The 27802-nt window shown below is 40.8% G+C and overlaps 1 protein-coding gene and 1 long non-coding RNA gene across 3 annotated transcripts in view; one reads left to right on the top strand and one right to left on the bottom strand.

The window, feature by feature from the left end:
* Positions 1-7139, top strand: part of LOC118431908 (tubulin beta chain-like) — a 19456-nt gene extending 12317 nt beyond the window's left edge. The window contains exons 4-9 of the mRNA XM_035843340.1: positions 3744-3988; positions 4205-4417; positions 4779-5018; positions 5254-5403; positions 5521-5673; positions 6471-7139. Of these exons, the coding sequence (XP_035699233.1) occupies positions 3744-3988; positions 4205-4417; positions 4779-5018; positions 5254-5403; positions 5521-5673; positions 6471-6533 (1064 nt within the window). The 3' untranslated portion in view covers positions 6534-7139. The remainder of the gene's footprint in view (positions 1-3743; positions 3989-4204; positions 4418-4778; positions 5019-5253; positions 5404-5520; positions 5674-6470) is intronic.
* Positions 7140-16063: 8924 nt separating this feature from the next.
* On the bottom strand, positions 16064-19542 carry LOC118431329. Of its 2 annotated transcripts, none has more exons than XR_004832965.1 (4): positions 19390-19542; positions 18564-18739; positions 16982-17081; positions 16064-16504 (listed from the first exon to the last, which is right to left on the bottom strand). It is a non-coding gene; the product is annotated as an uncharacterized LOC118431329 (long non-coding RNA). The 2 variants fall into 2 exon arrangements; XR_004832966.1 differs by having other exon boundaries at positions 16986-17081.
* Between the last annotated feature and the right edge of the window lie 8260 nt (positions 19543-27802).

Here is a 27802-nt window from a genome sequence, read left to right as displayed (position 1 = left end):
GTTCATTTGGCAATGATTCCGTCGAACTCTAGTTTGTTTCTGGAAATGTGCTTTCCATGAAAAAAATGCGTAAAACAACAGCTTGTAAATACATTTCATCTCAGCAATAAGAAATCACATACATTTATCACTTATTCATTACACTTGCGAATCCGCGTCAGCAACTAAGTTGACACATTGAATAAAAACAATTACACTAGACGCCCCTCCTCCCAGAGGCTATATATATACTGGGACTTCTGACAGTTAATTTACAGTTCAGTGTGTGAGATAACGTCAGCCATGCCCACAACATTCCACGTGGCTGATTCCACCAGGGACGAGCCGGGGTGACGTGACGTCTGATGGCGATTGCTGATGATTATCTCTGATGATTGTCGAGATAAGCTGACGCTAAACCCTCTTCCGTTCTTATTTTATGGCTGTGCCGTTGTGCAAATCACTTCCCCCATTAACTCATTACTCTCTGAGAAAGCATTTAGGATCCGGTAGCTACAAACGTAACGTCAATCCTCCTCTAAAATCTGCCACACCCAAATATGACGGCTATAGTGCTAACTTGTAACCTTTAATGTCTGTTTTCGGCTGGTACAAACAGAATACTAATGCTAGAAATATCCATAGCAACACGTCTTTTTATTGTCGCACATCCTCCCCAGACAGCTCATAACCTTTAAAGGGACACAAACCAGCTGTCATAAATATGTCTCCTGTGGATGGGTCCCTGTGGCGGTGCTCTGACTCGCGATGGTGAGTCACCCCTCGCTCCATCGGTTCTGCAGCGCCAGCGGTTGACACTCGCCATGCAATTAGCCGCCAGTCCATCGGAATCACATGCAGTTGTTATGGCTAGTGACCGGTTACTTCACATGCTCGGCACTTCACTGCACCGCAGGTGGGCGTGGTCACTACTGGTGTTCAGCTTGCATCTTAACAGCAATGGCGAGGAAAGCCAAGACATAACGGATCGAAAAACTTATATATTCATCAAATTTTTCAATTGAAATTGTATTTGAAAGGCATCACGACATCTATGTACACAAATTTCTGTTCTTACGTAATTACCTCAGCTTCATTTATGATGCTAAAGGCTTTTTCCAAGGGATGTAATTCCACTTAAGTAGCAGTCTTTAGGAACATTTGTAGTGAGTCGATTTAGATTGTTGACTAATACCCGCTGCCCATCACAACTAGAACTTCAATCAATGCAGCTCTATATGGCTCGTTCAGTTTGGTAAAATTTTGCATTTGAATTTTGTCCCATTTAGGAATTCAGTCTACCAGCAAAGTAAATCCAAGGTCCATCCCTAGCACGTTATCTGTCTTAGGAATGTGCTTAGTGGTCCCTAGGGTAAATGTTCTGAAGAAGCACGCATGAATAATAACTTCTAACAGGACGACTGTCCAGAAATCTATACTCACACCGCGTCGCACGGGAATAAATCGAGTTGAAACTACTGCTGCTGTGACTATGAAAGAGACTTAACGCTAAAGTTACATTATTTGCTCACAAAATCGATTAACCCTATCTAGACCGGGGGGGGGGGCTAAAAGTGCCCGCGCCAAGTTTGACGTCGTATAACGAAAAATTAAATTTTACGAAAAAAATTTAGTTTGTGATTTTTCCTATTGCCATGGCAACGGGTTTCTGACAGGCATATTTTACCAAATTTACTAATTTCAGCTTGAATTATGGGATTTTATGGTTCTATCGCTACACCAAACTTATTTACATATATAAGTTACATTTCTAATTAAATATTCATAATTTATGCTAATTTGATGGCGTCATGGGTCAAAATCCAAGATGGCGGACAATGACATTTTCAACGAAAAATACATGTTATTTTTACTCAAATACCGTCAAAATCTTTTATTTTCTTATAAAACACAATCACTTAAACCTTTTTAGTCCACTTCTATTGGGTTTTGGGGTTATATGTGGAACAAATCGTATTTTAGAAATTTCAAGCTTGTCGACCCAAGATGGCGGACAAATGACTTCATTTTCTGACGTCATATAGGCGTCAGTGTCGTCGTCATTGGCAACGAAAGACTTGGCAGACTTAGACACCAATAATATAACCTTTGGAGTCATCGTTTTGTTTCATACCAGTAAGTATAGAGGACATTTCATATTTAGATGATTTTAGCCAAAAATATGACATTATGACGTCATAATTACGTCATATTACGTTATAACGATACAAAAATTTAAAAAAAATATAAAAAATTACTAGTACATCATCCCCTCCAAATGTGGTGATCGTTACCCAAGCCGTTTTGAAATTACGAAGGGAGGGTCAAAAGAGCCCCCCCCCCCCCCCCCGTCCAAGGAATTTCCAAGAAGCCCGGTTCTATAGGGTTTAATAGCGGGGACTTCAGAGTGAATCATCCATTATACTGGGATCAGTGCCACGCATAAAACATGAGGGTCAATCTAGAGGCTCGCACAGAATCCCTAGCTGTACGGAGGGGTAGGAATTTAAAAAAAAATAGTTGTAACCTGTTTAGCTATAGGGAGAAGTAGTGAACGAGACCATTGTAAATAGAAATGAGCTGAATAGAAATGAAATAGAAATTCTAGATAACAAGAAATATGATGTACTGCACAGGACATTTATTATGCTGCAATTTTCGGAAGTTACAGCTCCCTACGATTCTCCCTGCATAAAAGACATGCATCAGGAACCATGGCCCAGGACAACTGTTCTGTCGCCATGATAATCCACTTTCTTTATGGAACTAGAGCGCGGTAAATCGAATCTCCAATTTTACGGCCCAGTTCTGACATATGCAACTTGTCTGCACCTTCACTGATTACAGCAATTTATTCCGTGGAGCTACAGTCGTTCACGGGAACAGACGTTCCGACCGAATTGTCGATCGGGGGAGACCTGAAACCGTCAATCGGTCGTGACTAGCATGATGACGAGGGTGTCACGAAACTGTCAGCGGGGTGTGACTCAGGTCTTGATTGCTGGACCACTTGTAATTGTGCGTTCAGAACGGGCCTATTTTGTAAATGAGGCGAACTTAATCGCAGGGAAGCAGACCTTAATCAATTAGCGATTTATGCCATGAGTATGTCGACCAGAACAAAGTGGGTAACTGCCCTATAGCCTAGCAGAGATGTAACATTTGTCTGTCTGAAGTTTAGGTCGCTATGGTCGGGTTTGATATGATCTTCTGTCTTATGTTACCAAGGACTCCCGGGGGCTTAGGAATATCTGTAAGGACAGAGGATGCATTGTATACATATATTATGAAGATTTGGAAAGAGAATGTACACAGATTTATTGAAAGTAAGTTTTATTAGGTCCAGAAACACATAGAATTTGCAACTATATTTCTTAACTGTAATCAATTTGGTCTATCCAGAAGTCATGAAATATAGCACAAAAGTCGGCGGAAGATCTATCTAATAATAATATACTTTATTTGTTGGGACACTGCATAATACTCGCTATGTATGGGAACCAACGCTTACCTTTGCGGCAACTGTGTGAACAGTAGACGTCTCGTCACGTCACTAAGGGTCCCGACCGGGCAGTTTTGGTGAACGAAAAGTACGATATAAAAGACAACAAAACACAAAAGAGACCAAAAATTATTCAACAGTATGCCTTGTGCATATTAATTGGCGCAAACTGTAATTTTTTTCGTTTCCGCAAGCAGCCCGGCCGGGCCCCGGGTAGGAAATGTGACGCAGGCCTTACATAGTTCTTTATCGTTCTCTCCAGGTCAGAGCGGTGCAGGGAACAACTGGGCCAAGGGCCACTACACGGAGGGGGCGGAGCTGGTGGACTCCGTGATGGACGTGGTGCGCAAAGAGTCGGAGAGCTGCGACAGTCTGCAGGGCTTCCAGCTGACCCACTCGCTCGGCGGCGGCACCGGCTCCGGCATGGGCACCCTCCTCATCTCCAAGATCCGCGAGGAGTACCCCGACCGCATCATGAACACATTTTCCGTCGTGCCTTCCCCCAAAGTAAGCCCGGAATTTGAAAATATTCTATTGTTCGAGTTGATCTTTATTTGAATTGTAGCTGTAATGAGATTTGGCTGCCCCATTCCCGTTCGGAAACATTACGCAGTATGTGTGTTACATGTACGTCTGCAACACAGTTGTTTGAACTGGTGTGGCAAATAGTGCACGATCAATCTCGTGTACATGTGGCCTTACGACCCCTATCCCCACCCACAGGTGTCGGACACGGTGGTGGAGCCCTACAACGCGACTCTGTCCGTCCATCAGCTGGTCGAGAACACGGACGAGACCTTCTGTATTGACAACGAGGCTCTGTACGACATCTGTTTCCGCACGTTGAAGCTGACCACGCCCACCTACGGTGACCTGAACCACCTGGTGTCAGCCACAATGAGCGGTGTCACCACCTGTCTGCGCTTCCCCGGACAGGTACGGCACCTGATAGACATGTACTATCTGTACATGTGTGAAAGACGGGGCACTGGAATAACTAAATCGGTTGCAAGTCGCCCCAAAAATGTTTAGATCTTATGATATTAGCCTAAACTTGGTTGAGATAGGTAGGTACTCAATCTAAGCACTGAAACCGTACACGTCTGGTAGCAAGGTGCGTAGCATTTCTTGGGGGTTAATATGAAAACGCTGCAGGATCAACACTAAGATGACATGCAATCTGATGTCTTAATTTTTTAAACATTCTTTCACAATCAGTATTTCCATAATTTTTAGGGAGAGTTTCTCAGCAAATACAGTCGGCTAATAGTCCCCCCCCCATTGACTTTCTCCCCAGCTGAACGCCGACCTGCGTAAGCTGGCCGTGAACATGGTGCCGTTCCCGCGTCTCCACTTCTTCATAACGGGCTTCGCCCCACTCACCTCCCGAGGCAGCCAGCAGTACCGCGCGCTGACCGTGCCCGAGCTCACCCAGCAGATGTTCGACGCCAAGAACATGATGGCGGCCTGCGACCCCCGCCACGGCCGCTACCTCACCGTGGCAACCATGTTCCGGGGACGCATGTCCATGAAGGAGGTAAGATACTGACGCAGGGGCTCCGGAGGGACATTCTCAGCCTTAAAATATTCCGTTCAACATCTCCTATCTCCTTCACACAAAAAATAATAAAGCTTTCGCACGGATACTGCTAAAAGTAAGCGTACTTAAGCGCCAAAACCGATCATCAGCTACATCGGACTTTACTTCCAATCAGCTGGAACAAACTGCTGTCCGAGTTTTTAATCTTGTTGTCTTCTATCTCTCTCACCAGGTTGACGAGCAGATGCTGAACGTACAGAACAAGAATTCCAGCTACTTTGTCGAATGGATCCCCAACAACGTCAAGACCGCCGTGTGCGACATCCCGCCACGAGGGCTCAAGATGGCGGCCACCTTCGTCGGAAACAGCACTGCCATCCAGGTAAGGTTGCCTTTTCAACTGATTGTTGACTGCTACCCACATTGCTATTATGACACGTATTGTGGATCGCGTAGCTATTGTCCCACAGCTAACTGAAGCTTCACTTCTTTCCTACAGGAGCTGTTTAAGCGCATCTCGGAGCAGTTCACAGCCATGTTCCGGCGCAAGGCTTTCCTCCACTGGTACACCGGGGAGGGCATGGACGAGATGGAGTTCACCGAGGCCGAGTCCAACATGAACGACCTGGTGTCCGAGTATCAGCAGTACCAGGTCAGTTGTCCTGCAAGACTCGCACACATTTGCTTCTCCGTTATGTCTTTAGAAAAATACATATCTGTATGATTTTATCTATCCTGTTAATTTTTACAGAATTTTTAAAGAAAAATTTCCTCACCTCGAGTTTTCAGTCGCTCTTCCGTCGATTTCATGCTAATAGTAGGAGGGTCTGCGGTGGAGTTCGGTTCCCAGACTTCATATTAGTTGAGATTGGCCAGAATGAATGTTTATAACCATATAGAATGGACATTTTTGTGGAAAAGTCGATGAAACTGTCGACCTCTGCACGACTGATGTAAACTTCATTATTTCAGGACGCTCCCGTAGAGGATGAGTACGATGAGGATGAAGAGGAGGATCAGGAGGGGGAGGAGGAGTAAACCGCTCCCTCCCCTGCACACCCGCAGTTGTTGTAAAGATAGACATATCTGTTGTGTGTGACGTTGCCACGGTGAAACCGCATCTCTCCCCAGCTCATCTCACAGCTGACGTCACTCCTGCTGACATCGTTTGATTTTATGTTAAACAGAAATGCTTGCATCTTCACATGTTCCCCCGCCTGTCAATGCTGGGGCTGATGGCTCCCTTTAATATCTGTGAGGAGTCGGTTAGCCTGGCGGAATTGTCGTAGTTAGCTCTAGTTTGTTCCATTTATCAGTACACAGCAGCTGCCAATTACGGTCATTTTGAGACACAGGCAACCATGTGATCATGGAAGTATGTTCTCTGAATCACCACCTTTTTTTTTCCTTCCGTCGCCATCGCGTCAACACTGCCCTCTTGCGTTTCAGGATGCAACTGCAGAGGAGGAGGGTGAATTTGACGAAGAAGAGGGAGAAGAAGATATGGAATAAGCCTCCACCACACATACCGACAGCGCAGACGGAGGGTCATCCGCTTCTTTCCCACATTTCTGGTTTTGTTTCCGAACATTTCTATTGGAACCATCTCAAAACGCTTCTCCACATTTGCACAACCACGTGACCAGCCTACCCAGTTCTGTGTCATAAGGCTGTAAAAGGGTCTAAGTGTGTGGAGATATCTAGTTGGATATTAATATACTAATTATGGAGACCGGGATGATGTTCTGGCTCAAGCTGGTGGTGGTCACAGAATGGTTTTAAAAAGTTTTGTTGTTTAAAATTCAATGAGCAAAATTTGAAACAAGATGTGCTACTGGCTTAACTACAAAGCTTGCTGATGGATATGTATGTGTATATTGTGATAATGAAGAGTGGTGACAAAGACTACGTAACAGTCCAAGAAGGAGAGAATGCAAGTTTAAGAAATAAATCAAATGGAGATGCCTCTAAGACTGCTGGTCAAATGGTTTCTCTGAATGTGACGTATTACATGTTTATATTTGCTTGCTGCTTCAAAGATGTACATACATACCGACATTAATAATGAGCACTGTTATATATATTTTGCATAATCAGTAAACATCTTACATCAATGTGTCGCAGGTGTTTGTTATGAATTCTGAAACATACTCTCTACCTTGTTTATGTATCTCTTGTACGGACGTGATAGGGTCTTGACATTCAGATGGTAGATAGCTTGCAGTGTCATGACAAAGTGGGGCAGGTTTCAGCCCCCTAACATTTAATTTCGGAACTACAGGGGCTTTTTTGCAAAGACACTCCAATGAGAATAACTGCAGAAAGGATCGACGGATTGACATAATTTTCGGCATGCAGGTAGCTTGTTTTTCAATCATTCACAAACAATACTAAACCAACAGACTACTGTTTAATTGAATACTCTATCTCAACTAACTATTCACCTTATGTAGAACAAGCTAAAGCCCCAATGAACCCATTACCAACTAATTATGTTTGGGATGATAACTCCAAACTCAATTTTACAGAGGCATTGCAGGATCCTCCGATATCGAAAATCTTTCAAAACTTTACTACTAAGTCATTTTGTGACGTAGACAAAGCAGTAAAAATATTTTCTGATATAATCACACATATAGCTGATAAATGTCTGCTCAAAATTACCCACAACAATAACAAGAAAAGAAAGAAGAAAAGTAAACCATAGTTCAACCATTCATGTGCATCTCTTATACACAAAATAAAAAAAAAATTAGCCGCTCAGTTTTCCAAGTGCCTGTGGAAACTTGATGTTCGTAACGCATACTTCAGCAATCTGAAATTGTACAAGAAGAAAATCAAGACAGAGAAAAGACTCTTTAAAGAAATACAACTAAACAATCTCAGAAAACTTAAGTAAGGAAAATATATTGATGAAGTCCACAGCCCAATGTCAGTATTAGCGACGGAACGCCCGTGGACTTCATCACTACATATTGATGAAGTCCACAGCCCAATGTCAGTATCAGCGACGGAACGCCCGTGGATTTCATCACTACATATTGATGAAGTCCACAGTCAATTGTCAGTATTAGCGACGGAACGCCCGTGGATTTCATCACTACATATTGATGAAGTCCACAGCCCAATGTCAGTATTAGCGACGGAACACACGTGGATTTCATCACTACATATTGATGAAGTCCACAGTCAATTGTCAGTATTAGCGACGGAACGCCCGTGGATTTCATCACTACATATTGATGAAGTCCACAGCCCAATGTCAGTATTAGCGACGGAACGCACGTGGATTTCATCACTACATATTGATGAAGTCCACAGTCAATTATCAGTATTAGCGACGGAACGCCCGTGGACTTCATCACTACATATTGATGAAGTCCACAGCCCAATGTCAGTATTAGCGACGGAATGCCCGTGGATTTCATCACTACATATTGATGGAGTCCACAGCCCAATGTCAGTATTAGCGACGGAATGCCCGTGGATTTCATCACTACATATTGATGAAGTCCACAGCTGTGGAGTTCATCATTATTCTACCGATAAAATCCACGGCTGTGGACTTCATCAATCCACGGTTCTTGGATATACCTCGGATTAAAGATAAATTAGAATATCTGTCAATAGTCAATAAAGCAAAATATTGTCTGTTGCTAATAGTCCACTATCAATGCCAGATGAGGAGTGTATCAAACGCACGGTCTTATACTGCATACTGTGCTATATTGCTATATACACATGTTTTGATTTTGTTATATAAACGTACTGTCATTCTCGTATAGCACTGTTAAGCCACAGTCGCTGCTGTAGGGCGGATATCAATTAGGATTTTATCATCTTTTTATCATCTATAGAAGAAATACAACCAAGATAGTCAGGGATAATCAGAGGAATTCTATTACCAAATTATGAAGTTGATTAAATAAAGTTTGATTTGATCAATCGTTCGCTTGCATAATGAGTTAATGTGTGGCGGCTACGTACAGACAGTTCGGACAGTTCTCGCCAAGTTGTTCTGCACTGGGCGTAGACAGCCAAGTCAGATCTAGAGACCCCCAGCTCCTTGAGTGTGTGCCATGGCAACACGAAATTTTTTTAACTTACTCTATGTTTTGTAAATTGTTGCCAACCAGATTTTTGGAAACGTCACCAAGTTTAGTTGTACCAGCACTGCCTGCATGTCTGCAAAATAGTAAATCTTGGCATTAAAAGTAACGACATATGCTTTACACACTGTTCACTCTATGCATATTCATGTATGTCTGTTAACCTTGCGAATTTATGCCTTTCTGAGTCGGTATGTGCCAAATGTCGTAGTACTCGTACCAGCCCCCAGGTCTCGTGGTTTGCGCTCTCGTGCAGCTGGGTTAAAGTCCTCATCAACAAAAATAAAAAAAATAAAAAAAATAAAGTCCTCCTCATGATCTTTGCAGAATGGGGGGCAACGAAACGGGGGGGGGGGGGGGGGCGTGCACCATAAGCCAACAACACCATCTGGCACCATGGCCACCAACACGATCAACAGGAGCAGGACTTTTATGGTTCCTTTCATCTTTCCCCTACAAGTACATAATTACATGAAAGGATTTAGGTCCTGGAGTGGTGACGCGACAACAATACGTCATATCTACGGTAGTAAAAAAAGAGAAGTAATCTGGCAATGCAGGCATACTTTCTTTGTCAGCTTAGTTTTTTGTTTTTTTTACGGAACTAAAAAAGTCTTAATGATCACATTTACATGGCTGCACATCAAAATATAAAGATAAAACCGCCATCGCACAGAGCCGATCATGATCTACGAACCATAGCCAAACTATGGTTAGAACTTGCCAGTAAGTCGATGAGGTTGCCTACTCGTTTATTTACAGTCGTGTACAGAAAACTAACTATTAATTTTGGCGTATGAAACTCCTTAAAAGTATTTTTTAACAGATCTTAATAGGAGTAAATTGGAGCTAGAATAGAATAGATTCTTCCACATCTGCGTTCGTTGCTGGGGATGGGTTGCAAGCTCGAGCAAGGTCAAGGTAATGATTACGTGCTTGGTATGAGTGTATTACCGTCTCTGTGATCGATCCATCCATTGTTTACATATTGCACTACCTAATTTCTCTATGCACAAAATATTGCAGTCATAACCCATAAAAAATACCTGGTAATTGGTTCAGCCGTCCAATGGTTTTGCGACAGGGTTAATTGACGAGTTTTGTATGTAGTAGTAGTTACCAAACGTTTGCTACCTCCGCGTTGAGCGACAAAATTGCACTCTCATGCGAACTTTGAAACTTTGCCATGACCTGGCATACAAAACAGAGATAGAGTGTCTGATAGGTCGAAATAGTCACTTGTGATCAACGTCCTACTGGCTATGCGTAGACAAGGTCCGACTAATCTTAGGAATGGTATTCTTCAAGCAGAGGTAAGGATCTTGCTCATTCACGGTGTTATGCGTCAGAATTTTTTGCAATTTTTTATACTATTTTCAGGTACCGCACCTCCTATTGTTAACTATGAAATGATTAATGCTAGAAGACAAGGATGCAATGCGTGCTGAAGTGACAGAAATTTTATAATTGCCTGATACGAAAAGTATTTTCCAGATAGGAGTATTGCTATGGTTTCCAACTCTCGTAACCGTAATCTCTTTAGACACATTGAAGGTATTATGTTACAATTTAAAGACCATTTATCCGTGGACAAAATAAAGCACTTACCAACAAGCTTTCGATCAGTTCTCTGTTCCTTCTCAAGTTGAAACGACATAGAGCCTAAGTCACACATCCGGAACGGAAGTGTGACGTCAGCAAAGGGTCAAAGGTGCATTAAAGGTATATTTACTGTAATAAAGCACATTTGTAAAGAACCGATGGCGAGACATTTCGTGTGCTGTATCCACGTCAATGTCAGAAAAGAGGATGTTTCGGGGCCTCGTTTTCGTCTGCCTCATTCGCTGTCTTAATCAAAGCTAGACATGCAAAAAAAACGCGAGAGATGAAAAATAGCTGAAACATACATGATTTTTCAGGACCAGGTCCCCTTTAATGTCTAGGCTGCATTGAAAGAAAATTGGCAAAGGCAGCACGAACATCACTGTTGTTACTTCTGTACAAGCCGTACTGGTAACTGGCATGCCGGGTCGCCTTATTCTTCACCATAAGTGTGCTGTGTTCTTTACAACCAGCTAGATTTGAGGTTAGACCAATACAGTAACCTGAAAAAGAACCGACACACTAAATAAACACAACATGCGTGTCAAGTGGCCAAAGTCAAACTCTTACCTCAGGAGCCACAGAAGTTACGCAATTTGGCAGAGTGCCAGAGTGGAAGACTGTGTCATGGCTACGAACAAATGACTATGTAGTGCAGAGGTCATAGTGGAGATGCGCAGTAGTAGACACAATGGAAATACACTTATAGTGCTGATATACAAATTTTTTTAGGATCACGTTCCCATTAGTGTCTGATGAGCCAAAGATAATAGCTGTATTAAAAAAAATATACCAGTGATAAAAATAGTGGCAAGAACATTCCTGTTGTTACATATGTACAAGCATACCACACGCATCACCACCTACTAGTCGCGATAAAAAAGTGTGTTGAGTTCTTTCTACGCAGATAGATTTTTGACGTTAGGGGCAAGACAAATACACCTCTAAAGAACTGATAGACTGAATAAACACAACATGCATGCCATGTGGCCAAAGTCAAACTCAGGAGCCACGGAAATTGCGCAATTTGGCTGAGTGTCCCATGGCTACAAAGAAACGGCTGAGTATGCAAAACTCTATGCCTGCATCATGGCAACTCTTAGTGATTAGGTCACCACACATTATTTACACACTCCAATGATATGTATTTCGTTTAACCGTGCAAAGCTATGCCTTTCTTAGTAGGTAATGTAATTCTCACTGGGCTAAAAGCTATCGGATGTAGCCATATATGAACAGGGATATGTATGCATTTGTGACAAATGCTAGCGGATGCTAACGGATTCGAGTGGGATCTGTAAAATATCCGGAATTTGTTTTTTTGGGATCCGGAATGAAAAGACTCAAACATATCCCAAAATGGGATTTTCCACGGATGCTAAGCAGCATCTTAAAGAATTGTTTTTTATTTATTCACATATATTTTGCGAGTATGAGGCGGAAAGCACAAATTGCTTATATTAAGCCTTCTACTCAAGAAACATACGCATAAAACAAGAATAGTAAACGACATTACATACATAAGTACAAAATGGATAACAGAAAAGTAAATTTAAACAAGACAAGTTGGTGCTGAATCAATTAGGAGAACCTGCCTGTACAATGGATATAGGTAATGACAAGATCAAAAATGTTACAGTTCTGTTGATGTGAGAGAGATGTTGATCCTGATAACAGTAAAGTACATAAAGTAGTGTCGTTGAGGTGCTTTAGGTCTACTATAATATTTGAGACAGCCGATAACAAAGAACTTCTTTGGCTAGCATAGAGTGTGCAGTGTAGTAGATAATGTTCGGTTGTTTCACACTGATAGCCGCATTTACATGTAGGATAATCAATACAATGGTGTTGAAATAGATGGTAGTTTAACTGACTGAAGTTTAGACGGAGCCTTGTAAGATGAACTGCGGAACGACCTTGGCCATAAGAGAAATGGGAGTATTTTGTCGGCTTGTTGAATAGTGAGTCCAGCTCTTTTTTGAAAGTGTTGATCGAAAGGACGGCTTTAGCATTCGTATCCAGTTCATTCCACAAGTGAACAGTTGACGGTAGGAAGGATCTTTTATACTTTTCAGTTTTACAGGCAATGGAAGTAAGGTTTTGGTTTGCGCGAAGGTTGTAAGGGACCGTATCACAGATACGTGGAGGGATAATATTATGTAAGTACAGTGGTGCGAGACCATTCATAATTTTCCAAAACTGAATCAACTGGTGCTTTTTCCTTCTGTCCGCTAGTGTGTCCAATGCAACATCGGCTAACAAGCTCTCATGTTTAGTGCCTCTCATGGCTCCGGTACAAACTCGTGTCGCGGCCATCTGGACAGACTCAAGAAGATCACAATCTTTGCCGAGAAGGCCACACCAAACAATGTCAGCATATTCAAGTAATGGACGAATCATAGTGACATACAGAGTTTCTAATGTTCCCCTAGGAACAAAATATGATATCCTCTTCAGAAGATTGATTCGCTTCATTGCCTTGGTAATCAATGTAGACACGTGATATGACCAGGACAAGTCACGTTTCAAGTTTAAGCCCAAATGCTTGTGAGAGTCAACTTCCTGAAGCACAACTCCTTTAAACACTAATGGTGGGTGATAGACTTTGATCCTTTTCATGGAGAATGTCATCAGTTCAGTTTTAAGGGGATTAAAAGTTACCAGCCACTGGTCCGACCATTCACCCACCATTCTAAGATCATGGTTCAATCTATTTGCTGAGACGAGCGGATCCAAAACTACTTCCACAAGAGACGTGTCATCAGCAAAAAGATTGGCATCAGTTTGCAAGTTGTCCACTAGATCGTTAATAAAAACTAGGAAAAGGAGTGGGCCCAAAAGCGACCCCTGTGGGACACCTGCGTCAATCGGTAGCCAGTCGGAACATGCCCCGTTAATGACAACTCTCTGCTTCCGATTTGTGAGATAAGATTGTATCCATTGAAGAAGTGAACCAGATATCCCTAGTTGGCTTAATTTGAAAAGGAGACCATCGTGCCATACCTTATCAAAAGCTTTTGATATGTCCAAGAAAACGGTGCGTACTTCAAAACCTTGGTCTACTGCTTTGTGCAGCTTATGAACAAGGTGTGTCAATGAATTAACTGTTGAGTCTCCGGGGGTGAATCCAGAATTTCGATCGGTTAGCAGGTTGTTGCCATGTAAGTACGCAGATAATGGGGCATAAACTATCCGTTCAAACACTTTGGACACACAGCACAGGAGTGAAATAGGCCTATAGTTTTCTTTGGCCTGCTTATCACCTTTTTTATACACAGGGACAACATTTGAAAATTTCCAAATTGACGGAAAACAGCCGTATTCTAATGAAACGTTAAACAAATGCGACAGTGGTTGTGCTATTGAAGGTGCTATACACTTCAGAAGCCTATTACTTAGTCCATCAGGCCCTGTGGCCTTGTTTATATTGAGGTTTGACAGTACACTGTAGACATTTGCGGGGCAACAATTAATTGAATTGAGAGCTAGTTCTGTTCTGGGTACAGAGTTTGGGAAAGAGGCGCCATCGGTATTCATTTAAAGAATATTTCCGTATTTTTGGAATATCCAGATCCTAAAGAATTCCAATGTAGGATTTTCTACGAATGCTAATAGTTTTTGTAGGGATATTGCTGTATAATTTCAGTTCTCCGGATGCTAATGAATCCCAATATAGGATTTTCTGCGAATGCTAGATCGTCTTTCAATGAATATTGCCGTATATTTGAATTAATCGTATCCTAAAGAATTCCAACATGGCATTTTCCACCGATATATACTCATTTTTAGAATATCTATTCGCATATTGAGAATAATTAGATCCTAAAGAATTCAAAACGGGATTTTCTGCTAATACAAGATCGCTAGCGCTTTATTGAATTTCCGTACATTTGACGAATTGCAATATCATGTGTGTCAAAATAATACCATTCACGTGTATAAAGATGCAACAAGATGTTATCTGATTAAGTTAGGGGAAAGTTGAATCCTTTAATCGCCATTATCACATGACGTCTTATACTTCCAAATAGATAATAGGAACAAATATGAATACAATTTAATTCATATATATATAAATCTGACATAGGAGTCTGTGGTTAATCTTGCTTCTATGAGTATCTGTTTCCTTTACAAATCAAAGTCTTCGCGATGCGAGCTACACATGCAAAAAAAACGCGAGGGATGAAAAATAGCTGAAACATACATGATTTTTCAGGACCAGGTCCCCTTTAATGTCTAGGCTGCATTGAAAGAAAATTGGCAAAGGCAGCACGAACATCACTGTTGTTACTTCTGCACAAGCCGTACTGGTAACTGGCATGCCGGGTCGCCTTATCCTTCACCATAAGTGTGCTGTGTTCTTTACAACCAGCTAGATTTGAGGTTAGACCAATACAGTAACCTGAAAAAGAACCGACACACTAAATAAACACAACATGCGTGTCAAGTGGCCAAAGTCAAACTCTTACCTCAGGCGCCACAGAAGTTACGCAATTTGGCAGAGTGCCAGAGTGGAAGACTGTGCCATGGCTACGAACAAATGGCTATGTAGTGCAGAGGTCATAGTAAAGATGCGCAGTAGTAGACACAATGGAAATACACTTATAGTGCTGATATACACATTTTTTTGGATCACGTCCCCGTTAGTGTCTGATGAGCCAAAGATACTAGCTGTATTAAAAAAATTAACCAGTGATAAAAATAGTGGCAAGAACATTCCTGTTGTTACATATGTACAAGCATACCACACGCATCACCACCTACTAGTCGCGATAAAAAAGTGTGTTGAGTTCTTTCTACGCAGATAGATTTTTGACGTTTGGGGCAAGACAAATAAACCTCTAAAGAACTGATAGACTGAATAAACACAACATGCATGCCATGTGGCCAAAGTCAAACTCAGGAGCCACGGAAATTGCGCAATTCGGCTGAGTGTCCCATGGCTACAAAGAAACGGCTGAGTATGCAAAACTCTATGCCTGCATCATGGCAACTCTTAGTGATTAGGTCACCACACATTCTTTACACACTCCAATGATATGTATTTCGTTTAACCGTGCAAAGGTATGTCTTTCTCAGTAGGTAATATAATTCTAGTCCACCTTCCACAAGCGCAGGCGTCCCTTGTACATGTTTAGGGAAAGAGCTGATTGTTGAAAACCCCATATGTTGTTTTCGACGTTTTTGACTCCAGTTTCATTGCCGTCCTCTTGACGCGCGCCTCCCTCAGAGGGGTCGGTCATACAAGTGAACATTTATTTTCTGTATCATATTGTTAGCCAACATTAACCGCTACAGTATTCATTGTCACAAAGAGACACCGAGATCATCTATGTTCACCATGCATAGCAAGCACTTTTTATTCGGCTAAACATCGGCACCTCTAAACTCCTTTCATCCCGAAATCAAGGTTTATTTATTGTTTATTAACTCTAGTATGTGTTCCTGACACATACATCATATGGCTCATTCACATACAATTTCTTGAACAACTTTAAGCTCTTTTAGAATTTGTTGTCAAAATCTCCTCGAATGTTTAGACCAATGCTTTGTGCTGTAACGGGGTGCTCAGTTAACAAATGAGCTAAATTGTGGAATGAGTCATTCAGAATGAGATCTGGGCGGATTTCTACTTGATCGTTAGCAACTACAAGTGCGCTAGCGTTCATTTAGTAAATCACAGAGTGTGGCTGCAAGCAGAAGATCTCTCAGGTAAGTAGCACTGGTGATGTCTCACCATCCAGCACCAGTAGTCCCAGATAACACAGCAATCTAAATAGGGTAGAGAGGAAATTGATGTCAATAAACAAATTTGGTAAAAGTTGTGTCGTCTTTTTTTCAAAATAATACATACTTTAGAGAAAACTTTATTTGAAGATCCGAATCCAAAAGTTAACTGCGAGCAAACAATGGATATAGAATACTGCCGCACTTATCAAAATGTCTGAAATAGATGTCTTAAAGACCCTTTTACAAAAGTGGAACTTCGGCTTTGGATCGCCAGAGGGTCGCCCGACTGTGAAGTGACAGTCGAACTATGGTGAAATATTCACCCATAACTCACTGAAAGGGCCCGGATCAGTGATTTGCGAAGTTCAGTCAACCTTTGAATTCCCGCAATGTTAAAAAGAAAAACGGATGTATTACTGCCGAAAATGTTTATGAATTTAGATCTCCAAGATTCTTCAATATGTCGATTTCCTGCTGTTTGACAGGGATAAATAATATCAAAAAAATTATCCGTAGTACCTACTGCTGCGTGTGCTGTTTTCACGTCAATGTCAGATAAGAGGACGTTGCGGGGCTCCGTTTTCATATGCCTCATTCACTGTCTTGATCGAAGCAACATCTGCAAAAACACGAAAGAAAAATGGCTGATATACACATTGTTTATCACGTTCCCCATGATGTCAGAACCTATTCAAAGAAAATTGACGATTGATGGCAAAGGTGACACGAACATCCCTGTTGTTGCTTATGTAAACCCTGCTCTTCGCGATAAGTGTGTTGTTTTCTTTACATGCAGCTAGATTTTTCAACGCATGAAGATAGCCCAATACACCTCCAAAGAATCGATAGACTGAATAAACACAAAGTTCCTACCAAGTGGCCAAAGTCAGGCTCATACCTCAGGATCCACAGAAATTAGGCAATTTTGCAGAGCGGCTGTCATTGCTACAAAAAAAGCTATTTATGCAAAACTCTAAGTCTGCATCATCGCAAATCTTGATAATAAAGATATAGCACTCCAAGTACATGTGTGTCCTTCAACCGTGCAGATTTATGCCTTTGTTAGTAGGTAATATTTCTAGGATGTCCTCATCATGATCTTTGCAGAATGGGGGACAGTCACCTATTGAAAGAAAATTGACAGTTGATGGCAAAGGTGGCGTAAACATCCCTGTTGTTGCTGATGTAAACCCCGCTCTTCGCAATAAGTGTGTTGTGTTCTTTACATGCAGCTAGATTTTTCAACGTATGAGGCAAGACCAATACACTAGCCTCCAAAGAACCGATAGACTTAATACATAAAATGTGCATGTCAACATTAATTTAGTGGCCAAAGTCAGGCTCATACCTCAGGAGCCACAGAAATTGCGCAATTTGGTTGAGTGCCAGAGTGGCAGACCACTGTAACATGGCTATGAACAAATTGATATCTAGTGCAGACGCCAGAGTTGAGTTTTCCAATAGAGGACACACAATGGGAATACAGTTGTAGTGCCACCTAAAATTCTGGACAATCCTATATTTTATTCCACGAACATTTTGGCCCAATCTTGAGACATTTGTGTTTATAACTTAAAGGTACTAATAGAGTCTAAGCTTTGCTGTTTCGGTCAGAACTTGCTCAGTACAGAACGAACGGTTTTATGTAATAGTTGGCGTAAGGACAGATTTCGTTGTTACGTCATACGGATGGTCATATCAGGAGAAATCGGGTCAAAGGTTGTTTGTTATAGAGCGATTTTTTCTAGAAGATTCAGTCAGTCAACATCTTGTTTTTTGTTCATACATGTCAGATAACATGCAAGCTTTATAGACACGCCAAAAAAGTACAGTTACTTTTGTATGGTTAACAATAAAAAAAAGGAAGAATACAGAATACATCTTGTAAGTCTACTAATTAAACAATATAGGATAATACGATTCTACTAATTAAACCATGTAGGACAATAAGAAAAACCTCCATGCAATCAGGTGGGGCTTAACTTAAGTATACCCACTGCGTACTCTATGTATAATCCCTTTAACCGCGCGAAACATCTATAAAATATATTTTTTTCAGTTAGCAATATTCATAATCTGTCATATGCCATAGTGGTAGTACCTGCTGCCAGGTCTCGTGGTTTGCGCTCTCGTGCAGCTCGGTTAAAGTCCTCATCAACTTCACACACGCATTCTGGGGGACATTGACATTTAGGGTAGCCGACAACATCATCAGGCACCATCATCACCAACACGATCAACAGGAGCAGGACGTTCATGGTTCCTTTCATCTTTCACCTACAAGTACATTCATGGAATGTGTTAGGTCCAGGAGTGCTGACACGATGCTGATACATCATAACTACGGTAGAAATAAATAAAATACTCAAGCAAAATACATACTTTTACTCAGTCATTTTTTTTTGTTTCACGAAACTAAAAAAAAGCTTAATTCAAAGAGCACATTTGCATATCTGCACAACAAAAAGACCGTCGTCGTACAGAAGCGACTATGGCTTTTTCAACCATCGGCGATCGCCAAAGTATGGTTGGAATTAGGCCTACATGTGGTTGCGTACTAGTCTTAGTGTCGTCTACAGCAGGCGATTATGAAATTTACCAACCAAAGTCGGAAAGTTTATCTCATATCCTCCTTATATGCAACCTGACAAGGAAACCAGAGAGCTAAATATATGGATCTGGAGTGAAATAGAACTATATATGGATTCAAATTAGAACAGAGCTAGAATATATGCATTCGGGGCTACTTGTAACGCCGCGCCGTCCTTTGTAGGGGACGGGCTGCGAGCAAATTCATGGAAGTTCAGACTGTGCTCTATCTGCGTGCTTCACAGTCTTTGTGATCCAACCTTTTATTATATTTACATAAAACACAACCCAACGTTTTTATGCACAAAATATCTAACTATCTAAATCGTAAAACCTACCTGGGAAATCGGTTCAGCCGACCAATGTTTCTGTGAAAGGGTTAAGTGACGATTTTGTTTGTGTTACAAAGCGTCGAAGCTGTCTAAGCCTGCTACCTCAGCGTTGTACGACAAAAGTGTTCACCAATGCGAACTTTGAAACTTTGCCATGACTTTGCATGCAAAAGAGAGATAGAGGGTCTGATAGGTCGAAATAGTCACGTGGGATCAACGTCGACGTAGACCAGTCCGGCTTAACTTGGTGATATATGATATATTACAAATAACATTATCCAGTAATCTCAATAAATAAATAAATAAATAAATCCAAGCAGATGGCGGGGTTCTGTCCATTCAATGTGTTACACGCGCGCGCGCGCTCATGTGTGTGTGTATTTGTGTGTGTGTATCTGTGTTAGTGTGTGTATGTGTATGTGTGTTTGCGTTAGTGTGTGTATTTGTGTGTATATATATCTGTGTATGTTTGTGTATGTGTGTATGTGAGTGTAAGTGTATTTATATGTATATGCGTATGTAGATATCCTAGCGCACATAATAAAATGCTTATCGTGAAATAAATAGATGATTTGTATAGTAAATAACTGGGGTTCCACTGCGTTCCATGATGGGCCCTTCAAACTTGTCACATATGTAACTGAGAAAGCGCGTCTCCCACAGATAGGTTGGTCAAATAATTATAAGTGAACAAGTCTTTTTTGTATTACAGTGCTACCCTGCATTAACTGCTATGGCATTTATTGACAGAAAAGACACATTGAGTTCATCTACATGCATGCCTACCACGCATAGCTTTTTATTCAGCTTTATACCGACCCCATTAAACTCCTTTCATGCATTTCGAAATCAAGCCACAGTGCACAGAGTGTTGCCTATATTAGGTGTGACTTGGAAATTAAACATAAAGTTGGTCTAGCAAAACTGTGTATCATTGTCACAGTCACAGTTTTCATGTTTAACTACTAGTGGTACCGCTGACTCCGGACCAGTTTAGCGCTAGTTGCTGCTGTATCTCGTGAAATTGACTGGGACATTTTGTTTCAAGCACTAAAATCAACATAGCTACATGCAAGAAAGATTTTATGGCTCATATAGATACACTTTCTTGAACTTTCCTTTTGAATTTTTGGTCTAAATCTCGTCCAATGTTGAGAGCACCTGGGCACTGATTCGTGCTGTAACATAGTGCTCAGTTAAATTTGAGTTAAATTTTGGGAGGGGTCACTCAGAATAAGATTTGAGCTACAACTACACGAGCGTTCAAGGTGTAAATCATAGATTGTGGCTGCATCGCAAGCAGACGATCTCTCAAGTAAGTATCAGTGGCGATGTCTCACCATCCGGTAACTGTACTCACAGCTAACGCAGTAATCTAAGAAAGAAACAGTGATGAAATTGATGTCGACGAAAATCCAAATTCCAAAGTTGATTGCAAACAAACAATTGATATGAAATACTGCAGCAGATAGGCAAAATGTCTAAAATATCAAACCCTGTCATACTGTTGGCGACACTACGGCTTTGAATTGCAACAGGGTCGTCGGACTTTAAAGACGGCAGTCTAACTATAGCGGACTTTTCACCTACAAATCACACGACGGACTCAGTGACTTGTGAACCTCAGTAAACCTTTAAATTTCCACAATATTAAAGAAAACGACGGACGTATTGCTGCGAAAATGTTTATGAATTTAGAGCACCAAGATTCTTCAACATGGCGATTTCCTGCTGTTTGACAGAGATAATTACTATTGGATAAATTCTCGGCAGTACCTACTGCTGCGTGCGCTGTATCCACGTCAATGTCAGATAAGAGGACGGTGAAGGGTTCCGTTTTCATGTGCCTCATTCACTGTCTTGATCGAAGCAACATCTGCAAAAACACGAAAAAAATGGCTTATATACACATTATTTAGCACGCTCCCAATGATGTTAGAACCTATTCAAAGAAAATTGACGACTGATGGCAAAGGTGGCGTAAACATCCATGTTGTTGCTTATGTAAACCCTGCTCTTCGTGATAAGTGTGTTGTGAACTTTTCATGCAGCTAGATTTTTTAACGCATGAGGCTAAATCAATACACCTCCAAAGAACCGATAGACTGAATAAACACATCATTCCTGCCAAGTGGTCGAAGTCAAACTCATACCTCAGGATCCACAGAAATTGTGCAATTTGGCTGAGTGCCAGAGTGGCAGACCACTGTAACATGGCTATGAACAAATTGATATCTAGTGCAGACGCCAGAGTTGAGTTGCGCAATAGAGGACACACAATGGGAATACAGTTGTGGTGCCACCTTAAACCCTGGACAATCCTATATTTTTTCCACGAGCATTTTGGCTCAATCTTAGGAAGTTTGGGATTATAAGGAACTAATAGAGTCTCAGCTTTGCTGTATTGTCAGAACTTGCTCAGTCCAGAACGGTTTAGTTCACGTAAGGACAGATTTCGCTGTTACGTCATACGAATAATCATATGAGGAGAAAACTGGACATAGGTGTTTTCATAGCGCGAACTTTTCCCGAAGATTCAGCCGGTCAACATCCTGTTTTTTTTTAGATTTTTATACAGATAACATGCAAGGTTTATTGACACGACAAAAAAATACAGTTACTTTTGTATCGTCAACTATAAACTGCAACAAAAAAGATAAAGAATACATCTTGTAACTCTACTTTTTTAATAATATAGGATGATAAGATTCTACCAATTAAACCATTTAGATAATAAGAAAAAACCTCCTTACAATTCTACTAATTAAACAATTTAGATAATAAGAAAAAACCTCCATACAATTCAGGTGGGGCTAAACTTATGTGTACCCACTGTGTACCCCATGTATATGCACGAAACATAGGTAAATGATTTTTTTTCAGTCAGCAATATTCATAGTCTGTCATATACCACAGTGGTAGTACCTGATGCCAGGTCTCGTGGTTTGCGCTCTCGTGCAGCTCGGTTAAAGTCCTCATCAACTTCACACATGCATCTTGGTGGGCAAGGACACAAGGCATAGCCAACAACATCATCAGGCACCATGGCCACCAACACGATCAACAGGAGCAGGAGTTTCATGGTTCCTTTCATGTTTCACCTACGAGTACATTTTATGGAAGGGTTTAGTCCTGGAGTGCTGACGCGATATCAATACGTCATAATACCCCCTCACATTAGGCGAAAATCGATCGGACGACGAGTATGCGGGCTTTAAATTACGAGGAGGCATGACCCTGCTGCCGACGAAGAAATGGCAGGGTCATGTTCCGTCAGGGTCATGCCTCCTCGTAATTTAAAGCTCGCAGACTCGTCGTCCGATCGATTTTCGCCTAATTTGAGGGGTGTATTACTACGATAGAGAAAGTACATCAGCAGTAGCCAAGTGGGCAGTAGCCATGCTTTTACTTAGTGCCAACTTAGTTATGTTTTTCATCAATATAATCCTTGTGAAATCTTGACATCATGGTCCAAAAAAAGGCTTCGATCATCACAAATACGAAGAAACGAAACAAAAGCATATTAGTCTTAGTCGTCTGCAGCAGGCGATGATTACTTTTAGCAACCAAAGTCGGAATTTCTAAGCCATATCCTCCTTATATGGAACCAGACAAGTGACGTAGAGCTAGAAGAAAAGATACACACCTAGTCTAAAGATGGCCAAAAATCGTTACTCAATTTGAAATAGTCCATAAAGGCCTATAAACATATTTACATATTTAATGCAATTTCTACCAAATTTCAGGTTATTATCTTGTAACATCAGAACACAGGGGCTCTGTACGAAAATAAACGTTAATGAGATGATTTTAATCCTTGTGTATTGAAAAAAAAACTATCAAGTTGAATGTCTCTGTCTTGGATGTAACAAGAAAGCTTTTTAAAAAAACTGGCTGGTGCGTATTTTGGAGATATTTTGAAACCGAGGGCTGGGCAGAGAATAAATCATGTGTTTGCCGTTACGAATTATTGTTGGTAACTTAAATGTTTCATGTCGATTGAGTTTTTTTAGGCATGCCTGACTTATATATATATATAACTGAACTTTTTTCCTACCAGCTTGGCCCGGAGTACCTGTCCGAATATCCACGTAATTTAATGTATTTTCTAATATTCTATGATTTCGTTAGGTGGCATTACTCAACATTACCTTTGTTATATCCTTTGCTTGTCTTTGATTGTTACAATGTTCTTTTGTACTCTCAGTTTGTATTTGATGACGGCACGAAAACAAGCGTGTTGAGCTTGAGTGTGTCGCCATCATGTTATGTATTTATCTGTTGGAATGAAGAAAACTGCTGTTCCAAAATTTGTCACGCATGCATGACATTTTCAACAATAGGATGGTTTCTATTGTAATTCTGACACGTGTTACATATACTAGTATCACCCGTGTAATGCACTCTTACTCTCTTACGGCAGCATCAACAAGGTAAACAGAGTTATCCCTCAGTGGGAGTCTAGGTCAGTTTTATCTGACTTGCTCTGCATGAGTAGGGGTAAGTCTTGTTTTATAAGTGTTTGGCCCATATTTAATAACAACAGGTAAAACGCTCTGACCTTCAATGACCAACACAATAAATAAAAACGTCTGCACGTAAAAAAAATATATAACTTTGATCATTAGTTCCTTTTGCTTGCCGGGAATAAACATATATTGAATTAAATGAGCTCCATATAGCCCGTATTATATATGTCTATCACTACCTAAAGCTCGAAACTATGTTATCTATTAGACATGGATATTATATTTTATGTCATAAAAGATTATCATATATTTTTCTGTTTGTAATGACCAAAATGAAACACAAATTAAGCATAATCATAAATATACTATTACTTGTACTAACATATGATATTGTAGATTAGTAAAGAAGTGTTCAAAGTAAGCTTTATATGATACACTGATTGCGCACCTGTTAATCTGATTGAAACTCAAAAGTTTTCTAGGATGTCGGCACAAAGTCTAATACTCGGCTAATGAACCTAAAAATTGATATCTTTAACTAGTTGTGAAACCTCCTATATTCTTGACATTCATAGCGCCATTTTTTTAACAAGCCATACGGTTCGCCATATCACTGATGTAGATTTCTTTGCCACTGGCCAATAGGACTTGAGATCTCTGCTGTACATGTCTTTGATGGGGACAAATTGACAAGCAAAGTTACACATACAGATGCCGTACAGTGTTGCACATATGTCGAGATTTCTACTATGTTAATACATCGCACAGCTCAAGCAAATATTAAAGAACTGATTAGAAATATATTATCAAATTATATACAAGTAAGCTTTGACCTAAAACCACAATAAATGCACACTCAAAACTGTTAGGAAGCTTACTTTCAGACATCAGTTTAGGACACTTGTAATACGTGTAACGAGATAGCAAAAATGAGAAACTTCTATTGTAACTTTGCACATGCACTTAAAACAAACATATTCAGAATTTCATATCAGCATATTCAGCTAAAAGACAGATAACACATAATAGGGTGAATATTACTCACACTACTTAATCTTATAAAGTTTTATCTCTTGTCTTGGATCCTAAAAAGAAAATGTAATGTTTAGATATCCCTCATGTCCTGTACTCACATTTCCAGTAAAATAATTCCTTCTTAATTCTAATCTGAATTTTTAGCTGTCTAATGTGGATTTCTATGCAGCTGAATTATCATACTGGTCACATTTGTGGGGTGTTTCATCGTTATGGCTTCTGCTTGGATAAGTCAGACTTTTGAGTTGTCCTGTACCCACAATCCCCACACGTGAAGGTTTCTCATCGCTGTGTTTTGCTAGATGTCTGTCAAATGAGGTTTTCCATGCAGCAGAAAAATCACACTGGTCACAATTGTAGGGTTTTTCACCAGAATGTTTTCTCAAATGTTTTGATAAGTTACCCTTTTGAGCTGTTCTATACCCACATTCCCCACACATGTAGGGTTTGTCGCCGGTGTGAATTGCTGAATGGATATCCAAATATTGTTTCCGTGCAGCAGAATAATCACACTGGTCACACTTGTAGGGTTTTTCACCGGTATGGGTTCTCATATGTTTGGATAGGTCAGCCTTTTGAATTGTCCTTTGCCCGCATTTCCCACAATAAATGGTTTGTCACCAGTGTGTTTTGCTATATGTAAGTCCAATGAGGATTTCGTTGCAGCAGAATAATCACAATGGTGACACTTGTAGGGTTTTTCACCTGTATGGCTTCTCATATGTATGGACATGTCACTCTTTAAAGCTGTCCTGTAACCGCATCCCCCACACATAAAGGGTTTGTCACCGGTGTGTTTTGCTAGATGTCTGTCAAATGAGGATTTCCGTGCTGCAGAATAATCACACTGGTCACACTTGTAGGGTTTTTCACCGGTATGAGTTCTTAAATGTCGGAATAAGTGGGCATTCTGGGATGTCCTGTAACCACAATCCTCACACAGATAAGGTTTTTCATCAGTATGTGCTTCTTGTTTCAATGTGTTTTTGCTTGCTGTCTTCTCTTCTCCGCCATTGCCTGCATCTTTGGCACATGAAACTCCTTCAGGAGACCCATCACGATCACCGAGCTTGAAGGGAACATCAATGGAAGACCCAAATCCTGCCACAGCCATGCCTAAACCTAATGGACACAAATTTGAACGGGGGATAAGTATGACAAATAAGCTTAACGTTTTCTGTTAAATCTTAACACTATGGCTATTGACACACTGAGTGTGCTCATAGCCAAACAGGCTATTGACCCACCGAGATGCCAACCAGCCAATCAGAACTTGTAACATGACTTTCCCAACATTATTTTACACAAGCAACAGTTGATTAGACATTGTTCGAGGGATTAGACATTGGAATCTTTGAATCTTCGAATGAACAGACGTATTCATGTTATGCCCTACATTTGAATACCTGTAAATGCCGACTGTTATCGTCTATGTTGGCCGTAGCGTAGTGGGGAGAGCGTTGACCTACGAACCTTTGTTGCCAGTTCCGACTCGAGTCCGAGCTGGAATTTTTTTTTCAATTGTCCTTTTACCTTTTAAAAAAATCCATTTGATATAAGAATATTTTCGTCTTGCGACCAGAACCAGCAAAACCCACCTTTGAATCTTTTTGATCTGCATTTTCAAGAGTGCATGTTTAGGTCCTTTTTTTTTTTTTCAGCCGCAGATCGGCAGAATCCACCCGCTACGTTCTTATTTTGTACACTTATTTTTTTTTTTCTAAACTGGACCAGGGACCCTTGAAATAATCACTTGTGGGTTTTTCTAACCATATTTTTTCTAACCGGATTTCCCCACCGCTATGTCATCCAAACAGCCTAGCGGTTACGCGGTACTCGTATAATATATAAACATATCGGTCGATCTCGCTATGACGCTACAAAGTTCTTTCACATTAAAAATGATGGAAGTAAAACAACAACTATAACTTCGCTTTACATGTGATATAAGTTTTGAAGCCGCAAATTCTCCCAAACGGCAGGAATTCGTCGGTAAACACAGCTGAAAACGTGTTCCAAAATCGAGCCAACATGATCACATGCAGTGTTTGCACGGCACTACATATTGTTAGCTCATTTGCATACTTGTGACTGGCTACTTGCGGACTTTACCGTAAACGCGTGAAAAAGTTCGCACTGAGTGTGCCAATAGCCTGTTTAGGCTATCGACACACTGAGTGTGGTAATAGCCTGTTTAGGCTAATGACACACTGGGTGTGTCAATAGCCTCGCTCAAATCTTAAAATCAAGCAGTGAACATTTCATCAAACAACTGTCAAATGCAAAACTCAATTTCCATCCTAACATTAAAATCTGCCCAGTTATTCCTACAGCCCCCACCCCTTTACAACTTTGCCATGAGTTCATTCCTGAATTCCACAAACCTCGTCCTCACTAGTCTGTGTAACGCAAACTCCGCTATCCGGAGCTTGTAGACTCCTCACCCCGCAATGTAGGACGGACATATGAAGCGTGATTTAAATCAGGCTACGTACTCACGTGTATCACCTGAATATTCGTTCCCCTTCCCCTTCGATTCTTTTTGTTATATTAAACGATGGTGCTAACCTACTTAAGTAGAACTGCCCTTTGTTTTGTCTCGAAGGACCTGGTGTGTGATTTCGCCCCCCTCCCACATATATTTCGTAACCTAAAATACCGGCATATCGTACTAATGCGGCCCATATATCACACAGAAATGCCGTATACATTCGTAATATAATGGTTCATTATAAGATTTCTTTTTTTGTAAATTACACGTTCTTACCTGCTTCCAGTGCTGATTGTTGCCTCCAGACAATCTTTCGATCCTGCAAGCGTTCGTCTGAAGCAGCAAGGTTAACGATCTGAGGGTTAAAGGTCAAGTTGAGCTCCTCATTATCCATTTACTGTGTTGAAACCGCCGCCACTCCTCT

This window comes from Branchiostoma floridae, chromosome 15 (genome assembly GCF_000003815.2).
Source record: "Branchiostoma floridae strain S238N-H82 chromosome 15, Bfl_VNyyK, whole genome shotgun sequence".
Taxonomy (NCBI): Eukaryota; Metazoa; Chordata; class Leptocardii; order Amphioxiformes; family Branchiostomatidae; genus Branchiostoma; species Branchiostoma floridae.
This window is presented reverse-complemented; position numbering and strand designations above follow the sequence as displayed.